The sequence below is a fragment of the Leptidea sinapis genome, chromosome 41 (genome assembly GCF_905404315.1).
Source record: "Leptidea sinapis chromosome 41, ilLepSina1.1, whole genome shotgun sequence".
NCBI classification, from domain to species: Eukaryota; Metazoa; Arthropoda; class Insecta; order Lepidoptera; family Pieridae; genus Leptidea; species Leptidea sinapis.
The window spans coordinates 6,285,992-6,305,309 of NC_066305.1; the positions used below are offsets into that span (position 1 = coordinate 6,285,992).

General features: G+C 42.7%; 2 protein-coding genes across 51 annotated transcripts in view; one reads left to right on the top strand and one right to left on the bottom strand.

The window, feature by feature from the left end:
• LOC126976639 (uncharacterized) overlaps positions 1-19,318 on the top strand; it is a 103,587-nt gene that overhangs the window by 64,618 nt on the left and 19,651 nt on the right. The gene's annotated exons all lie outside the window — the stretch shown is intronic.
• The window catches only part of LOC126976609 (MAPK-interacting and spindle-stabilizing protein-like), a 62,292-nt gene continuing 47,752 nt past the window's right edge, over positions 4,779-19,318 (bottom strand). For 31 of the 50 annotated variants that reach the window (XM_050825033.1, XM_050825042.1, XM_050825055.1 and 28 more), the window contains 6 exons: positions 17,990-18,037; positions 17,829-17,876; positions 17,671-17,718; positions 16,243-16,275; positions 13,368-13,495; positions 4,779-4,852 (listed from right to left, as the gene is read on the bottom strand). In XM_050825033.1, coding sequence (XP_050680990.1) covers positions 13,369-13,495; positions 16,243-16,275; positions 17,671-17,718; positions 17,829-17,876; positions 17,990-18,037 — 304 coding nt within the window. In that variant the 3' untranslated portion in view covers positions 4,779-4,852; position 13,368. Of the gene's footprint in view, positions 4,853-13,367; positions 13,496-16,242; positions 16,276-17,042; positions 17,200-17,670; positions 17,719-17,828; positions 17,877-17,989; positions 18,038-19,318 lie in introns of those variants that run through there. The other 19 variants (XM_050825081.1, XM_050825083.1, XM_050825078.1 and 16 more) reach the window with 5 other exon arrangements.

The window sequence follows — 19,318 nt, forward strand, 5'->3', positions numbered from 1 at the left end:
AAATTTGTGGGATTACAACGTTTTTTTTTTACCCATGTCGTATCGTCCCGGAAACACCGCACAAGGAAGTTCATTCCACAGCTTTGGAGTACGTGGAAGAAAGTTCCTTGTAAACCGCACTGTGGAGGACCGCCACACATCCAGATGGTGAGGATGATATGTAATCTAACTTAAATATTATAAATAATGAAAATAAAAATAAATCTCTTCGGAACACTCCCCGTGATAAATGCGGTAGAAGACACACAGTGAAGTGACGTCTATACGCAACGGCAAGTGATCCAGCCGTTCACAGAGTACTGGGTCCCCGACAATTCGAGCTGCTCTGCGTTGCACGCGGTCAAATGGATCGAGCTGATACTGGGGTGCGCCAGACCAGAGATGACAGCAATACTCCATGTGTGGCCGGACCTGCGCTTTGTACAGCGCTAGAATGTGGGCCGGCTTGAAGTATTGCCGTGCTCTATTAATGACGCCCAGTTTCTTTGAAGCCAATTTGGCTTTGCCCTCCGGATGGCCACGGAATTGGCAATCGCTCGAGATTTGAAGACCCAGTATTCCGATACTAGGCGAGGCTTTTAGGGAAGTGTTGTCGAAGAGCGGTGATGCGACAAACGGGGTTTTTTTAGTGGTAAACGCGCAAACTTGAGTCTTCTGGGGGTTAAATTGGACAAGGTTCAATTTACCCCATTCCGCGACCTTCTCAAGAGAGGACTCGATAGAAGACACAAGTTTCTCCCGGCACTGGTCGACGATTTCCCGAGAGAGACGTGCATGGCCCGTGTATACGGCATCACCAGTGCTGTCATCTGCATAGCAATGAATGTTGGAGGTGTCCAACATATCATTGATATGCAGAAGAAACAGCGTAGGAGATAGCACACAGCCTTGGGGCACTCCAGCATTCACGGGCTTCGGGTTCGAGCAATGTCCGTCGACAACGACCTGTATGCTGCGCCCAGTGAGGAAGCTGGAGGTCCACTTGCACAAGCTCTCGATAAGCCCAAATGATGGAAGTTTAGAGAGGAGCGCCTTGTGCCATACACGATCAAAGGCCTTCGCTATATCCAGGCTAACTGCCAGGCCTTCCACCTTGCTTTCAATAGCCGCAGCCCATCTATGTGTTAGGTATACCAGAAGATCACCTGCCGACCGACCATGGCAAAAGCCGTATTGTCGGTCGTTGATCATCTGGTGACCCTCTAGGTATACCAAGAGCTGACGGCTTATTATGCTCTACATAATTTTGGAGAGCAGGGAGGTAATAGCAATAGGCCTGTAGTTTGCCGGATCCGAACTGTCTCCTTTTTTTTGGATCGGATGGACAAGGGCTGACTTCCATGAGTCAGGGACTACGCCTTTGGAATAAGAGTGCCGGAATAAACGCGTTAGCACCGGCGTCAACTCAGCTGCACACGTTCTAAGCACGATTGGAGAAAGGCCATCCGGCCCGCTCGACTTCCTGACGTCCAACGAAAACAGAGCTCGCCTAACAGTTTTCTGTCTGAACTGTACTTCAGGCATAGAGCTCTGGCACCGCGGGAGGGTCGGCGGTGTTTTTCCGTTGTCGTCAAGAGTCGAGTTGGAGGCGAAAAGAGCGCACAGGAGATCGGCTTTCTCTTTTGCCGTATGGGCCAGGGTGTCATTCCCCATGTGCAACGGTGGCATGGACGGCTGGCTAAAGTTACCAAGAGCAGCTTTCGACAATGACCAGAACTTGCGTGTTCCGGTCGGGTAACTGGAAAGCTGCTCGCCGATTTTGACGACGTGTTTTGACTTTGCACGGGCGATTTGCCGCTTAAAAAATCTGGAAGCACGGTTGTATTTCCTCTTAACAACTATGCAGTTCGGATCCTTTGTGCCCAGCGCCGCAAACCAAGTTCGATACGCCTGTTTTTTGCAGTCAGATGCTGCTATAACTGACGCTGACGATTGAACCAGGGCTGTGATCTGCCACCGATCGGTACTACAGAGCTTGGTATAAAAATATCCATGCCCTGTAGTATCACATCGGCTACTGCAACGGCGCAGGCACTAGGATCATCCGAAGGGAAACAAACCCTGCTCCAAGGGTAGGATGCAAAAAAGGAACGCATCCTATCCCAATCTGCTGACTTGTAGTGCCAAACGCGGCGGGTCGCTGGTGGTCTGCGACGTGGGCGTCAGATAGGCACTACTCTCCTGACCAGGCAATGGTCTGACGTTCCGAGAGGGGCGTCGACAATGACCTGGTAACCATCGGGATGTGTAGTCAGCAGAAGAACTAATAAGGACGGCATGTTGCTATCCACATCCGGAAGCCGCGTTGGCGACGTACGCCAATACAAAATTATGCACAGATCGCCCTGCGTAGTCTGTGGTACGTGATCCAAGCCATTCGGCACTGTGCCCGTTGAAATCACCCAAGACTACGATTTCAGCGGAGGGGATCTGTGCAAGCACGTCGTCAATTGCCGCTTGAACGCAGCCCATGAGATAATCGGTTTCTGCGTTACCACTATGGGACCTGTAGACACACGCATAGATGCGGACGCGGTCCTCTAAATCTACGCGGAGCCAGAGAGTGGACAGGTCCCTACCCTCAAAATTGCCGAGACGGCGACAGCAGATATCCTCCCTAACGTACACACATACCCCGGCATGAGGCAAAAAATTGTGCTCAATTTTGAACCCAGGGGTACGTTAAATATGACGTATCGCTAGGTCGAGATATCTGCGTCTCCGTAAGGAAACACAAGGCCGGCTTCGCCGTCTCAAGGTGGTGGTGGACGGCGTTTAAGTTGGAGTGAATTCCCCTGATATTGCAAAAGTCCACGTTGAGTGTGGAGCGGGGTGCCGTGGTGTTACTGCCTCGTTTGTCCTTTTTGTCCTCCCCAGAATACGAAGGGCAACCCGAGTTAGGGTGCTCGGGGAGGGATTCTTCGACTCTGGTAGAGCCGGTACCCTCCTGGGGTACTATCTCTTTACGGACCGCTTTCATAATCTTTGTTGGGGACGGAGGGGGGGGGGGGGGGAATGGCCTCCGGTCCTCGACACTAACCTGTACGAAACATAGCGGCACTAGGCCGCTACTTTAGGCCGGTATTCTGTGCAAGTGTGGTAATTAACCTGGACGAGTCTGGCCCGATTGTGCTGACGTCAAAAGACGGCTGCGTGACTCTCCCACTTCTAAAAAGCCCTTAGTCGCCTCTTACGACACCCATGGTCCTGGGACTCCCCTATTCTTTTTATGCCCCGGGGAAAGTACAGGGCAAATTTATTTATGCAGTTGCTGTTTACGTACGTTAGCTTACGAAGCACTTTCGATAGTTACAAGTCTGAGCGGCTTACATCTAATCAATGTCGACTTTGGAAGTATTCAAGCGCTGGTATCCTCAATAATAGTGCTGGAAAAGTAAAACAGGAAGACTTGGTGTATTTGACAAGTTATGTTTTTGATTTCATCAATCTAAGGCATCAATATTTTTGTAACTGTCTGATAATATTTGAAGATAGACTTATAAACTCTTAAGTTAAAGTTTCCATAACTATAACCTGTTTCACCGCCAGTTGCAGAAAATCTTTAAAGTTAATGTTTAATTAAATATAATCCCGTCACTTTCTTTTTCATTTTGACAGTCAAAGAAGGCATGTGATATAATGAAACATTAATTTAAATTATGTTTTCTGCAACTGGTGGATAGTTTCTAATATCATTTTAAGGGGAATTATTCTTACATTGATTTCATACAGGTAACTTCTATTGGTTTTCTAGTCCCACAAGCCAACAAAGGTATATTATGTAAAGCGTATTTTTTTTCGTTTATTTCTAAAATTTATTAGCAACCACTTTTTAACAATATGTATTTTTTGCCAACCTTATTAGTCGACAACGCGTTACGTCACACCATCATCGTCGAGCCTTCTGGTCAAATCTATGCACATTATATTAAGAATTGTAACAAAGAAAAACCTATGCATTGAATATTCTCTTTAAAGAATACTTGGTGAGTAAAAATATCCAAGCCAAAAAATTGGAGTAGAAAGATTTCATCTCATTTGACTCATTTTTATGGACGAATTACACTTGGCTAAAAAAATAACTATGCCTAAATTGTTTTTACAAAAACAGAGCAAATGGTTTCTCAGCCAGTTATGTCTGTACGTATTCAGTATTTGGATTTCCCCTTACTTCAAATTGTGCATCAACATAATTTACAAGAGGTCGCAACAACATAAAGGCTACAACATATTATCACGCTAGATGCAGACATAGTCATTTCTGTTGCCTTATATCACCAGTTCACTTAGTCTCTGGAATTCTGCTAAAAATACCTCTCAGTCTCTGGAATTCTACGAATAAGACCTCGCAGTCTCTGGAATTCTGCTAAAAAGACGTCTCAGTCTATGGAATTCTACTAAAATGACCTCTCAGTCTCTGAAATTCTACTAAAAAGACTTCTCTGGAATTTTGCTAGTGACGTTGCTTAGTCTCAGGAATTTTGGTAAAGACCTCTCAGTCGCTGGAATTCTACTAAAGCTTGGTCATTGCCAGGTTTGTGTATTTGGCTCTGGATCAGATAAATCAATAGGTACCCTCAAGTGTTTTACTCTACTCCATGCCACAAAGGTAGGTAGCTATTTTAAAAGCAATCAAAAATTAAGGATATAATAATTAGTAGATTATAGCCACAAAAACTTTTATTTTTATTTTAAACACTTCACATTAAAAAAAGACATGAAAATCCATGTTGGAATGGAAGACAATATTAATAATTAATGTTCTAATAAAACAACTATTTGTACTTTTCCTTTTTTATTATAATTTTAACTCAAAAACGAAATCCGCTTCTGACGATCACTCACGAGTTGTCTGAAATAAGAAATCGAAAACTTGAAATTTACTATTATCGAACAATTTAAAGGATAATATTTATTCAAACCAAATAAATCTTTTAGTTTTTACAATACTACTTATGATTTGTAGCCAAGCCAGTGATATTGTGCAATGTGACCTATGCTCTTACACGTTATTTTAGAGGTGCAAGAGGCTTAAAAATTCATACCGGTAAAAAGCAGAGTTCCGCGTTAGTTTCGGATGTAGGTACATCATAGCACCTTGCCCTCGACAAATAACGCATATCATGTTACAACAAATTTTTCGGCATTATTAGGTAAATTAAAGAATTCGGTTCCAGTAGTAAAGCGAATTCCAAAAGGGGCTCGCATTACTGTTGCAACTGCACTCACCAAAGTCATTCGATCTACAGTAAACCAAAATTTAAAAGATAGTTGGGAGCATTTGTTCATGTTCGCATATTCAACTTTACATGCAAAAAAAGATGACCACAGTTCACTCACACAGAAAATAAAATCAAATTGTTCTGACCCAAATATCTTTGGCAATATTTTAAATAGTAACAAAAATTCAAAATTCAACCTTTTTCGAAAAGTAGAACAGAAAGTTAATGACGGTGACGTGAAATGTGATGACGTGCATCTATACTATTTTTCAAATGATATCCTGGCACCCGACTCAAATGAAACACTTTTGGCTTTACAAAGTAAACACCCATCACCAGATGCTAATTGTGTTATTCCGGAACCATCTTTTTCCGATAATAATCTACGGGCTAATGATGGTGATGTACTAAAAGCAATAATGTCCTTTTAGACTGGTTTTGCCGGCGGCCCCGATGGGCTGACACCCCAGCATCTTAAAGATCTGGTATGTCCTTCCACGGGGGATGCGGGTAGAGCGTTGCTTGAGGCCATTGTTCTCTTAGTAAATCTCATGCTTTCTGGAAAAGTTAATACCGAAATTATCGAAATTTTATATGGTGCGAATATATGTGCTCTTAAGAAAAAAGATGGTGGTATTCGTCCTATAGCCGTGGGCTGCACATTTCGACGCCTTGTTTCTAAAATTTGTTGTAAACATATTTCTCCTTTACTATCAACTAAATTCATTCCAACTCATTTGGGTTTCGGCTGCAAAAGTGGTTGTTAAGCTGCAGTCCACGCTGCGCGAACTTTTTTGGAGAGGAACTCTGGTGATGTCTTTCTAAAATTAGATGTGAAAAATGCTATTAACTCTGTTGATATCGGAGCTCTGCTGAGAGAAGTTAAAAATTCAATTCCTTCAATGTATCATTATATTTGGCAATGTTATAGTAAGCCATCCAAATTATTATTCAAAAATATTTGGTCTTCCGTTGCAAGCAAGGCGACCCTCTTGGTCCAGCAATATTTAGCCTTGCCATTCATTCCGCCATAACAAAACTAAAATCAAAATTTAATGTTTGGTACTTGGATGATGGTACTTTGGGTGGTGAAGTGGAGTCTGTTTTAGATGATTTGAAAGTTGTAATAGAAAGTTTTAGCTCAATCGGCCTTGAGTTAAATTTTTCGAAATGCGAGCTTTTTATCGGCGAAAATTTCCAAATTTCAGACCGGGTTGATATAAACAATAAATTTAATGTTCTGGCCCCCAATATTAAAGTTTTGGATAAGAATTCACTTCACCTTCTTGGAGCTCCATTATTTCCTGATTCAATTCCAACGATCTTAAATGATCACATTAAAAAATTTAATAACGTTTTGGACAGATTATTGAAAATTAATTCTGATATGGCCTTAACTATTATTCGGTCTTGTTTATTTGTTCCAAAATTTACGTACATCTTAAGGTCTAGCCCGTTATGGAAATTTCCAAATTTGCTTGATGTGATTGATATTTCACTTAAAAATATTTTTGAATTGCACGTTTATAGATCGTGCGTGGTCTCAAGCCTCTTTACCGATACGGTTTGGTGGTTTGGGTACTCGCAAAGTTTCGGGCGTTGCGCAGCCTTTGGTTACTAGAATTGTAAATCATGTACCAGGTAACTCAGAGATTGTGTATTTGAACGAAGCTAACAATGCTTGGCTAAATATTGCAAACATTCAACATTTTCCAGACGATTTAAAGTGTCAAAAAGCATGGGACGCACTTCTTTGTAAGTCAGCCTTTGATGATCTTTTGATCTCATCTACTGACATAACAGAGCGTCCTCGTCTTTTGGCCGTGACACAAAATGAGGGAGTTCGATTCAGGCAGGCAACGCGAGCACACGTGCCGCGTTATCTGTCCTCCTTCGAATATTTTTATTACCTGCGTTATCGCACTATCTGCTCAGGCCACCTGGGCTAGCTGTTGTTATCGCGCGCTATTGTTCGGGACTCTTTGAGTCTCGCACCTGTTACGTTCCTTCGCGGAACATAGCTAAGCATTATCAGTGTTAATTACCCGGTTTTACGATCGTGTTAGTTAGCACCTGTGCTGTGTTTCGCGATTCTGCACGCTAATCGTGTGTGTTTGTGAGTTGCAGTTCATGCCGTGTGTGTCTTCTCCGCGGGGGCCTGCACAGCGTGCATCGGGGTTCCGGCCCAGCCAGTCTACATCCAGTAAAGCTAAGTCTTAGGCTTAATTATTATTATTAATTTCCTTTAATTTTTGTATATTTTATTATTATTAATAGTATTTTATTAATGTACAAGTGTACAACTAAACTATAGTTGTCCACTTAATTATTATATTCCCCCTCTGCCTGTTTCGGGCCTCAACCTAATTAACAAATATGACAACCATGGCTTCACCAATGGTTCCCGACGAGGGCTTCTTCAGCGCTCTCTTACATAGGTTATTTTCGGAGAAGATCGCTCCGCTAATGACTGAGACAATAAATAAGACAGTGGATGCCACTATCAAAGCGAAATCCAAAAACTATAACTCGTCGTCTGACGTTTCGGGTTCCGACGGGGAATCCGAAATGGAATTAGGCAACATCTCCGATGTTAGTTCCGTGGTCTCGGTCAAACCGAGAAAGGTGATCACCCGATCAGCCCGCCCGTCTGTCCTTCAGGCTTACTTTGACGCGCAGGCGACCCCTAAGGTCCCCGCGGTCACTCCTAACCGCACGGAAGCCCTTCAGGCTTCCAGTGCTTCACCGGCCCAGCCGGAAACCGCTCTACCGTCGAGAGCGGAGAATGTCGCGTCGGACACGGACGGCTTCAACACCGTGATCCGTAAAAAGAAGCGCGGTCGCGAATCGCCTTCTCTCGATGGCACGCCCGCCAAGAAAGCCGCGGCCACGACTATCCCCACTCCCGCGCCCGCGCCCGCTAAAGACCGCGTACCGCCTCTGACCAAGCGCCCGCCCCCTATTTTTATAGCCACTCTCGCGGCCCCCGCGCCCCTCCGGCAACCGCTAGCGTCCCGCCATCAATTAGACCGACCTATTCTTAGTGCAAGAGACATTTCTAAAACCACGTATACGCGATCCGCGTATCGCTAATTACAACTTAGTCAGAAATGATCGCACCGTATGGGCGGTACGCTCATTTATTTTAAAAGGTCTCTACACTGTATACCTATAGATCCTCCGGTCCTCACCCGACATTCTAGACGTTGCGTTACTTAAAAACGTAACGCTCAATGTAAATTCAATCGAGGTTTTTCACGAATTAGAGTCAGACCACCGGCCCGTCGTCCTAAATCTAGGCCCACCGGTTAACTTTCAACCACCGACGAAAACAGTGATCGACTGGCAACGGAAAAGGATCTCGAGTCTATCAAGTCCGACGACCTTGACCTTATACCGGACGTCATCGACTCGGTCGACACGCCTCACAGTGCTATCTCTCATGTGACGTCACATATACAGAATAGGATCAAGGCCTGCTCCAGGCAGGTTCCGACGATGCAACTGCATCGCCTAAATCTGCCTCCAGAGGTCAGGAACTTACTCACACAGAAGCACAGAGCCACTAGACTTTACGATAGGTATCCGTCGGTCGAGAATAGGCGCCACCTCCGCTTCCTACAGCGGGTGGTACGGGAACGTATCGCGGAACTCCGCGGCGAACGTTGGGACCGCTCGGCAACCTTAAGCCATCACATGTGGCTTTCCGGAAGCCGCCTCGCGCGTTCGAACAGGAGCCGTCCACTGTCATGCCTCCTTTGGACAGACCGGGACTGCAGCCGGCGCTCGATGACGATTAGAAGGCTGAATGCCTCGCCGATAGTCTCGAGAGTCAGTGCTCTCCAAATGCAGCAGCCGACCCGACACACGTTGACGAAGTTGATCGTGAAGTTGAACGTCGCTCCGCTCTGAGCCCTTCAGGCGATGTAATAAAACCCACCTCTTACGAAGAGGTGAAGCTAATCATTAAGGAGCTTCACTCCAAGAAGGCCCCGGGTCCGACACTATAAACAATAGGGTTCTTAAAATCCTACCCTCGACTCTTATTACTTTATTGGTAACCATTTTTAATATTCTATTGTCTAATAGCGCGTTCCCCGAACAATGGAAGGATTCCATTGTTATCGGTATCCCAAAACCCAATAAATCTAAAGCTAATCCGAGTAGCTATAGGCCTATTAGCTTAATTAACTCGATCGGGAAACTTTACGAAAGATTAATTCTCGCGCGTCTTAATCATTACATCGCGGAGCTCAACCTGATACCCGACATACAGTTCGGATTCAGAACCGCTCACTCGTGTCCCCAGCAGGCTCACCGACTCACCGAGTACATTCTCGTACGGCTTTAACTTCACGCTACCACGGCAGCCGTGTTTTTCGATGTCGCGAAGGCATTCGACAAGGTATGGCACAACGGCTTAGTATTCAAGCTGTATCAACTGGGAGTGCCAGACAGGCTCGTGCGCATCATACGAGCCTACCTTACTGATCGCTCCTTCCGATATCGAGTAGAGGGCACCCTATCCTCACCCAGACCCATCAGATCTGGCGTGCCACAGGGTTCAGTCCTCTCTCCCACTCTTTTCTCGCTCTTCACGAGCGACATTCCCAAGTTTCCGAGTGTCCAGCTCGCTCAGTACGCTGACGATACGGCACTCTACTTTGGCTCCGCTCTATTGAACCGCTCAACCTTGAGCAGGAAATTAAAGTGCTTCAAGCCGCCGTCGATGAACTAGGCAACTGGTTCAGAAAATGGCGGATTGAAGTGAACCCCACCAAGAGTGCAGCGGTACTCTTCGGTAACGCGAATAGCATCCGCGCTAAAAACGACCGACCGACGTCATTAAATTGTATGAAACACCCATACCGTGGGTGAAGGATTACAAATACTTAGGAGTCACGTTCAACAGCAATATGAACTTCAAGAAACATATTGATACGGTATGCAATAGAGCCCGATTTGTCCTCAGTCACCTTTATCCACTTGTGTGTGGGCGAAGCAAACTTCCGCTCAAACACAAAGTGACGCTGTACAAAACTATCGTACGGCCCATACTGTCATACGCAAGCGTCGTTTTCGCGCACACCCGACCGAGCTACTTACGTCGTTTGCAAGTAGTTCAAAATAAATTCACGCGCATGGCAACCGGAGCCCCGTGGTTCATCAGAAACGTTGACCTTCACCGCGACCTAGAGCTTCCGACGATAGCTCAACACTTTAAAGAGATCTCGCGACGCTTCTTTGACAAGGCGCCTAACCATCCCAACATCTTGGTTAGGAAGGCATGCGGGTACACCCCCCTTCACCATAGTCTCAACCCAATAAGACGTCCCAAACACGTAACGGTAGACCCGGATGACGACATCACCATTGCGAACGCGACACCCACACAAACACCAACACAGACACGCACACACCACCTTCGCAGGCGTAGGCGCGATCAACCACCGCAAACCACTGGCACTCGTCACTCTGACGATGACCAGCGGCCGGACCCCTAGATACACCACACATTGTTTTGATACCCGAGGAGACGCTAGTCCTCGTCCTGTAATCGTTTCACTACACTCACTCACACACGGACTGACTGACGGACTGACATACACCACTTACACAATCACAAACACACTCCACAAACAGACACAAATACAAACATACATGCACACAAACATTTACACTACTTACATACATACAAACATACATACATACAATCATAAACACATACATACACACTTACATACATTACACAAAACATCACCACACTCGCCAGCGGGTGTGTTCTTCTCACCTTTCTTCTTTCATCCTCATTTCATCTTCATTTTCATTCTCTCTCCTTCCCACAAGCACACGGTCTGAGGTTCGAGTCTCCGTAGGAGACACCCCGCGGCTGTTGTTGCGTAGTCTTTGCGGCCTCCACGGCCCACGTCCTACTTCGCTGTGGAAGCCAGGGCTGCTAACAGCACAGAGGAGGTTTTAGTCGGTATGGGGCGTCCGCTTATGCGGACACTCGAGTCCGACATACTACGCCCCGTTCTGGGGCGTAAATACGTTTGGTTACAAGCCTTGCCTTCTGCGCCGATTGGAACGCTACTTGACAATATGACATTGTCAACATGCGTATCACTCCGGCTAGGTATAAAACTGAATGAACCACATCAATGTAGATGTGGCGTTCAGGTAGATGGTCTTGGATGTCCCGGGTTATCCTGCCTAAAATCAGCAGGCCGTATCAGTCGTCACGCCAGCATAAATGAAGTCATCCGCAGGGCATTTGCCGCTCTTAATATACCAGCTGTTTAGAGCCAAATGGTATTACCCGCCGCGATGGAAAGCGTCCTGATGGAATGACGCTGGAGGCTTGGGCACGGGGAAGGGCGCTGGTGTGGGACGCTACTTGCGTCGACACTCTGGCTCCTTCTCATGACCAAGTTACGTCAGTTTGTGCTGGGGCTGCTGCTTCGACTGCCGAAGACAGCAAGCGTCGCAAATATGTTGGCCTCAGTGAGTCATACATCTTTGTGCCGTTTGGTGTCGAGACACTTGGCCCGTGGGGCCCAGAGGCGCGGAGAATGTTCAAAATACTATCGTATTCGTGCCTCAATAAGGCTACTGGAAACCCAAGCGCTGGCAGCTATTTCGGTCACCAGATCAGCCTTGCTATCCAACGCAGTAATGCTGCCAGTATTCTTGGTACGCTTCCACGTAATGATAGTTTTAATTTTATGTAGTCGTAGTATTGTAAATATAGTTATAAGATTTGTTTTGTTTGAATCTAATTAATAAATCCGGCACTTATGATTACATTAAATTAAAGCTATCAACGATATTAATTTTTGAAACGCATTAAGAGCAAAGAATATACTACTCTCTAACGAGAGATTAAGAGTTCCAGCATGACGTCAACTATTTTTTGTTGTTTATGTCTTATAATCCATTTAAAACAAGTCTTGCAATTAAGGTAACTTAAAAAATTCAATGTTTTAAAACGAACACCTGCTTTTTAAAGGAAAACAAGGCTTTAAAATATAACTGAATATTTCCGGATGTGCACATAGAGCCCTCACAATATATTTTGCAATTGAAGGTTCGGAATTTCTTCATTAATTTAACTAAATGACGTTATTCGATGCATTCCCTCGTTAATAGACGTGTATCACTCCGAAAAATCAACTAACGAAATAGGGACTCTTGCGGTCATAAAATAAGGTGTAATTCAGATCGCACAGCGCTACTAACCTACTTTTTTATTCACCTAGAAGTTGCCTCTCTTTCTATCGCGTGACTCTTACCCCTTCTGACGACATTAGGGTTGACTACCATACCTAAAACTGTACCTAGTATAAGGTCATGTTTTAAAAATAGCTCAGTTTTTTCTATAACATAAATAGGCATGTAATCTTAGGTCTAAGTCAATATTCTTTTGTTGTCAAACCTGTATTAGTTGCAGATAGTAATGTAGGTATGCGTTGGAAGACCACGACATAGTCAAACCAGTCAACAATAGTGTATAGGAAATAAATAGGTAGCTATCATGAATGGTCATTTCAGAATAATAATAATCACTTTATATTAGATTGTTTTCAGCGTCTTTAGGAATCTTTAAAAATTAAATGTGGATAGCAATGACCTTAAATATGCTTTGCTTTAATTATATTTCTTCATTTTTAAAATTTCGGTTGGATCCGTTAAGTAGGTGACAACAAAGCTCGCGCCTGTTCGCACTGCTCGCTCGTGAGTCCCTAGTGGCTGGCCTACTCTGAAGAGGCCGCCGCACGTACTAACGATTTCTATACCTACACGGGGAGTGAGACAGGCCTACTTTATGTACGAAAACATACCTACCGAGGCGTGGGATCGTGAAGGTAGATATTAGATACTATGCAGTTGGTTGTCTATCACTTACCTCGACGCACATGCTGCTTTTACTATACATATTTTACTATCTTTAGTTTATTTGATCGGAAGAAAATTTATCAAACACGGAGAACATGGATACGAGAAGTTTTAGACAATGTAACACCAATGTACCCACTCAATCTATGCAATTAAATGACTTGATTTGATTTGAAAACATTCGTAAACCTGCGAACCCAATTAGGCAAAGCAAGTAGGAAATTATTTCTTCAGTCATCGTGCGAGTACCTTAGTCTTTTGGTTTTGGAACATCCTTCTGGTCATCTGTGAAAGTTTTTTCTTCTCCACTCCTATATACTACTTTACTCAAGCCAGTGTCATAGGTGCAACATATCGTCGGTTTATCTATGGTGATGCTGTAATAAAAAAAATCGCATGATTTAAAACGATTATCTTAAAGAGAGTAAATGATTTGTATACTCTATACTGTGACAATAGGTTTATGGAAACTATCATATGATACATGAACATCAGAAGTTACGTGAGATACGAATCGTGAAAACATTGTATTGTAGATAGGTATGGTATATCATGGTTGTACCATATCTAGTTGTCTCCAGTGTTCAACCAGAAAATAGATTTAAGTTGAGTTCTTCTTTCAAAAAAATCAAAAGTCTCACATGTCCATCCAATGTCACCTTTCAATTTTACTGTTAACGTGCGCTATAAATAGAACAATTCTTATGGCGTCAAATTCCAAGTTAAAATACCAAATCAACAGAATCACTAGGTAGTTCACGATGTGGCTTCAATTTGATGCAACTTCAAAAACTGAAGGTTTCGAAGCATAATGGCATATCGTGCAATTATGCCGGTTGCTTAAATTTATGTTGACGAGTAACAAAAATGTATAAACCGATAAATATGAACTGCATCTCAATTCTTGGATTGGATATCCTAGAACAATAACACTACAGAAGTAGTGTACTTCAACTCTTCCATATATTTCTTCGCAAACAAAGAAGTAGCCAAGCCTTTTCAAACTCCAGTCTTATCTCTGTACAAAATTTCATCAAATCATTTAGCAGTTTAAAACATTTAAAATCTTGTATTGCTCTTTCGTTCGATCCCAATTAGAATACGTATCACGTAGTTGGGAATCCAAATTACATAAAGAGTTGCAATTTCGAGCGTTATTGTCCTTAAGTACTTATAATAATTAGAGTCTGCATAGACTTCACTTTCTTCTAAGAGGAAGAAAAACAACGTGGAGATTTATGCATCTTATTAGCTATTATACTAAGTATAAGACAAATTTAACAGTAACAGTAACACTGGCTTTAACACTGACTGCGGAATGTCCTGTACTGAATTTTTATTTGAATCTTTTTACTATTATATTATTTAGCTATTAAACATTAAAAATAGCTTTAACCGGCGAAGATTGGATGGTTACGGTTTTACAATTAAAGTGATGACGTCATCTAAGAAATTGTCAAATGGTGCAACCCATTTTTTTCTATTAATGTATTTATTTTTGGTAGATACAAATATCAAATGTGTAGGTATATTTAGTACTAGCTGACCCGACAAACGTTGTTTTGCCATATAAAGTATAATTCACGCCATAGTTTTATAAATAATAGCCTATGTGTTATTCTGGTGTGTAAGCTATATTATTGTAAAGTTTCATCAAAATCCATTCAGTAGTTTTTGCGTTAAAGAAGTACAAACATACATCCAGACATACAAACTTTCACATTTATAATATTAATAGGATAATTTAAACGCGGGATGTGATTTTCAATCACTATATATTTTCTTTTTAAACATGTTTAAATTCAAATGAATAAATATTTGAATATAAATCTATATTAATATTATCAAGAGGTTTGTGAGTTTGTAGGAGGTAATCTATGGAACTACTGAAACGATTTTGAAAATTCTGTTACTAATAAAAAGCTATTTTATTTGTATGTGTCAAAGGCTATATATAATATATTAACTGTAAAATTAAAGACTGTTAAGTGGTAGTCGGATTTGCAAAGTAAGTCGGAGATAAAACAGTCGAACGAAAACGTTCCTTACGTACGCTACCCCAGGGCTACCAATTCGAATTCCAAACCGAGATCTCGGTATTGCGGGATCCCGCGCCATTTTCGAATCCCGCGAGAAGCGGGATCCGCGAGGATTGTGGGGAAAAAAGCGTGCAAAATATCATCATGAAATCATCTGCGTGAAATATTATTCTTAATAACTCAAGTTATTAACTGTTTCGTATTTTCGTGAAGTTTATTGATAAATCCTTTTAAGGGTTTTGGAATGAATCTTTCATACCGCCCACAAGTGTGGAAGCAGAAAGGGCATTTTCTGCTGCAGGCAGACTTACGTCTAAAATACGCAGTCGTTTGGCAGACGACAGTTTCGACATGTTGTGTTTCCTTCGCAAACATTTTCAGTTAAGATTAAAAGCTGACAAACTTAATAATTAAGTTATTATTTTACTTTTATGCCGGAGCTACTGAACCGATTTTGATAAAATTTGGTACAGCGATAGACTAGAGCTTGGGAAAGGACCTACATTTTATCCCGGAATAACCCATGGTCCCCGCGGGATTTGTGCAAAACTAAAATTCACGTTGATGAGCTATCATTACACCAATAGTAGGTTTAGTGTGCCCTAGCAATCTTCCTCGAAATAAGATTCATATTATACGTTGGGAACTGGAGTGAAGACGAGAACCGAAACTAGAATAGGACATGAGATAATCTTCAATTTCAAATTTGCTTATTATTTTTAAGTACCCTTTATCTACGCGGACGAAGTCGCAGCCATCAGCTAGTATATACGCCACACACATATATATATATATATATATAATGTGGCGTCATTGGAACACCAACTGATATGGTACACTGATAAATGCGGCCGAATTCGTAGGCAACAGCAATAAAGCAATTTGAATTAAAGCTTATTAGGTTTGCAATAGGACCAATCAATTTCCATTTGGCCGTCAGAATTTAGTTAGTAAATTTTAAGTATTTGTTAGCTGTTTTCCAAAATTTGTAAAATGCCAAAAAAATAATATAAAAATACGCGTATTTGCGTACGACCATTTGATTTATCTCAAATTGAAGTTGAAATGAAATTGTAAAAACTCACGTCGGTGGCCATGGAAGCTGTCCCCAGGGATACCTGAAATCATACCAAAAATAAATAGTGGACATAGTAGTCATTTTGTATATAATTGTATAACTGAAAATTTATTGAATTGGGCCTTATTTGCGGAAATCCATTATCATCCAAATGTTATTAGTTTTTCTAGAGTATTAATTCCGCTAAGTTTTGTCTTTGCCAACAAATCGACACATGCGATATCAACATGCCTGCATTCTAGTACGGAAGATGTACTTACAGATGGTAAGTAGAGCATCTTCCGTAAGCATTTTCAAGCGTTTTTTAATACGCTGTTTATTAGCTGCGATACTTTGCACGTAATTCTCAAACACTGCAAGGCGTCAGATTAAATTATATCTTTGTATACTTATTAAGACTCGATGATAATATAATACTAGTAAAGCGTGTTTGAGTCGTTTTTAATCTTTAAAATTATAATTTATGTCAAATCTCACTGCAAGTTTCATACTAAATGGCAGATCCGCCTCTTATTACTAGTCTTCTATCGAGTCCTCTCTCGAGAAGGTCGCGGAATGGGGTAAATTGAACCTTGTCCAATTTAACCCCCAGAAGACTTAAGTATGCGCCAAAAAACCTCAGTTTACCACAAAAAAACCTCATTTGTCGTATGAGCGCTCTTTGACAACACTTCCCTACAAGCCTCGCCTAGTATCGGAATACAGGGTCTCGAAATCTCGAGCGATTGCCAATTCTGTGGCCATATGGAGGGCTACGCCAAATTGGCTTCGAAGAAGCGGGGCATCATTAATAGACCACGGCAATACTTCAAGCCGCCACATTCTAGCGATCTTCAAAGCGCAGGTCCGGCCAAACATAGAGTATTGCTGTCATCTCTGGTCTAGCGCACCCCAGTATCAGCTCGCAGTATCGATTTGACCGCGTGTAACGCAGAGCAGCTTGAATTGTCAGGGACCCAGTGCTCTGTGAACCGATAACGTAGAATTTCTTATGGCTATATATTTTACAATTAATTTTATGGACATTGAATGAGACTGAGCTGTCAAGTTCGGCTTAGTATATCTCATTGGGGTAAAGTCGGCTCTAGTCGACTAGCATGATATATTTAAATATGCAAAATAAGAATGCTGGGAAAGTTTGTCTTGCGCCGCTTTTCTTTCTCAGGGCGTCGTTTGTTTCCGAAGTGGTGGTAGTGCTAGAAGTGACATCAAAAATAATTCTAAGGGAATAAATTTTGAGAAAATAAGTGTATTTTATTTTATGCCTTTTATATTGTAAATAATATTACGAAATAACTTAAAAGGTATGTTCAATGGCATTTTATGTTATGAGTAACTTAAAAATTTATCATTGAAGAATGCGTATATAGAAATATATGGCATTGATTTATAAGAATTAATAATTGAAGAATGCAATAAATCTTTAAAAACTCACGGTGGTGCCCATGGTTCATTATTAGGGTTCTGAGGTCCCCAGGGATATCTGAAAAAATAATAATTAAAAATAACTAAAAAAATAGTATCTATAGAATTAATGACATTGATTTATAAGAATAAGTAATTCAAGAATGCAATAAATCTTTAAAAACTCACGGTGGTGCCCATGGTATGTCAGTAGGGTTCTGAGGTCCTGAGGGATGTCTGGAATAATAATTATTACGAATTAACTAAAAAAAATAGTGGCTATTGAAATATATAACATAGATTCATAAGAATTAATAGTTGAAGAATGCAATCAATCTTCAAAAACTCACGGTGGTGCCCATGGTTCATAATTAGGGTTCTGAGGACCCCAGGGATATCTGTTTTTTTTTTATGGAATAGGAGGACAAACTCACCGCCGCTCACAATCTCTTGCAACACCAGAGGAATCACAGGAGCGTTGCTGGCCTTTACGGAAGGTGTGCGCGCTTTTTTTGAAGGTATCCATGTCGTATCGTCCCGGAAACACCGCATAAGGAAGTTCATTCCACAGCTTTGTAGTACGTGGAAGAAAGCTTTTTGAAAACCGCACTGTGGAGGACCGCCACACATACAGATGGTGGGGATGATATCCTAACTTGTGGCGTGTCATGCGAAGGTGGAATTCGGCGGCAGGAATCAGGTTAAACAGCTCTTCGGAACACTCCCCGTGATAAATGCTTTAGAAGACACACAATGAAGTGACGTCTCTACGACAATTCGAGCTGCTCTGCGTTGCACGAGGTCAAATGGATCGAGCTGGTACTGGGATGCGCCAGACCAGAGATGACAGCAATACTCCCTGTGTGGCCGGACCTGCGCTTTGTAGAGCGCTAGAATGTGGGCCGGCTTGAAGTATTGCCGTGCTCTATTGATGACGCCCAGCTTCTTCGAAGCCAATTTCGCTTTGCCCTCCAGATGGCCACGGAATTGGCAATTGCTTGAGATTTCGAGACCCAGTATTCCGATACTAGGCGACGCTTTAAGGGAAGTGTTGTTGAAGAGTGGGGATACAACAAATGGAGTTTATTTTGTGGTAAAGGCGCAAACTTGAGTCTTCTGGGGGTTTAATTGGACAAGGTTCAATTTACCCCATTCCGCGACCTTCTTGAGAGAGGACTCGATAGAAGACACAAGTTTCTCCCGGCACTGGTCGACGATTTCCCGAGAGAGACCTGCATGGCCCGTGTATACGGCATCACGAGTGCTGTCGTCTGCATAGCAATGAATGTTGGAGGTGTCCAACATATCATTGATATGCAGAAGAAACAGCGTAGGAGATAGCACACAGCCTTGGTGCACTCCAGCATTCACGGGCTTCGGGTTCGAGCAATGTCCGTCGGCAACGACCTGTATGCTGCGCCCAGTGAGGAAGCTGGAGGCCCACTTGCTTGTGCAAGTGGGCCTCCAGCTTCCGGCTGTCGGGAAGCCCAAATGATGGAAGTTTTGAGAGGAGTGCCTTGTGCCATACACGATCAATACTTCAAGCCGCCACATTCTAGCGCTCTTCAAAGCGCAGGTCCGGCCACACAGAGTATTGCTGTCAACTCTGGTCTAGCGCACCCCAGTATCAGCTCGCAGTATCGATTTGACCGCGTGCAACGCAGAGCAGCTCGAATTGT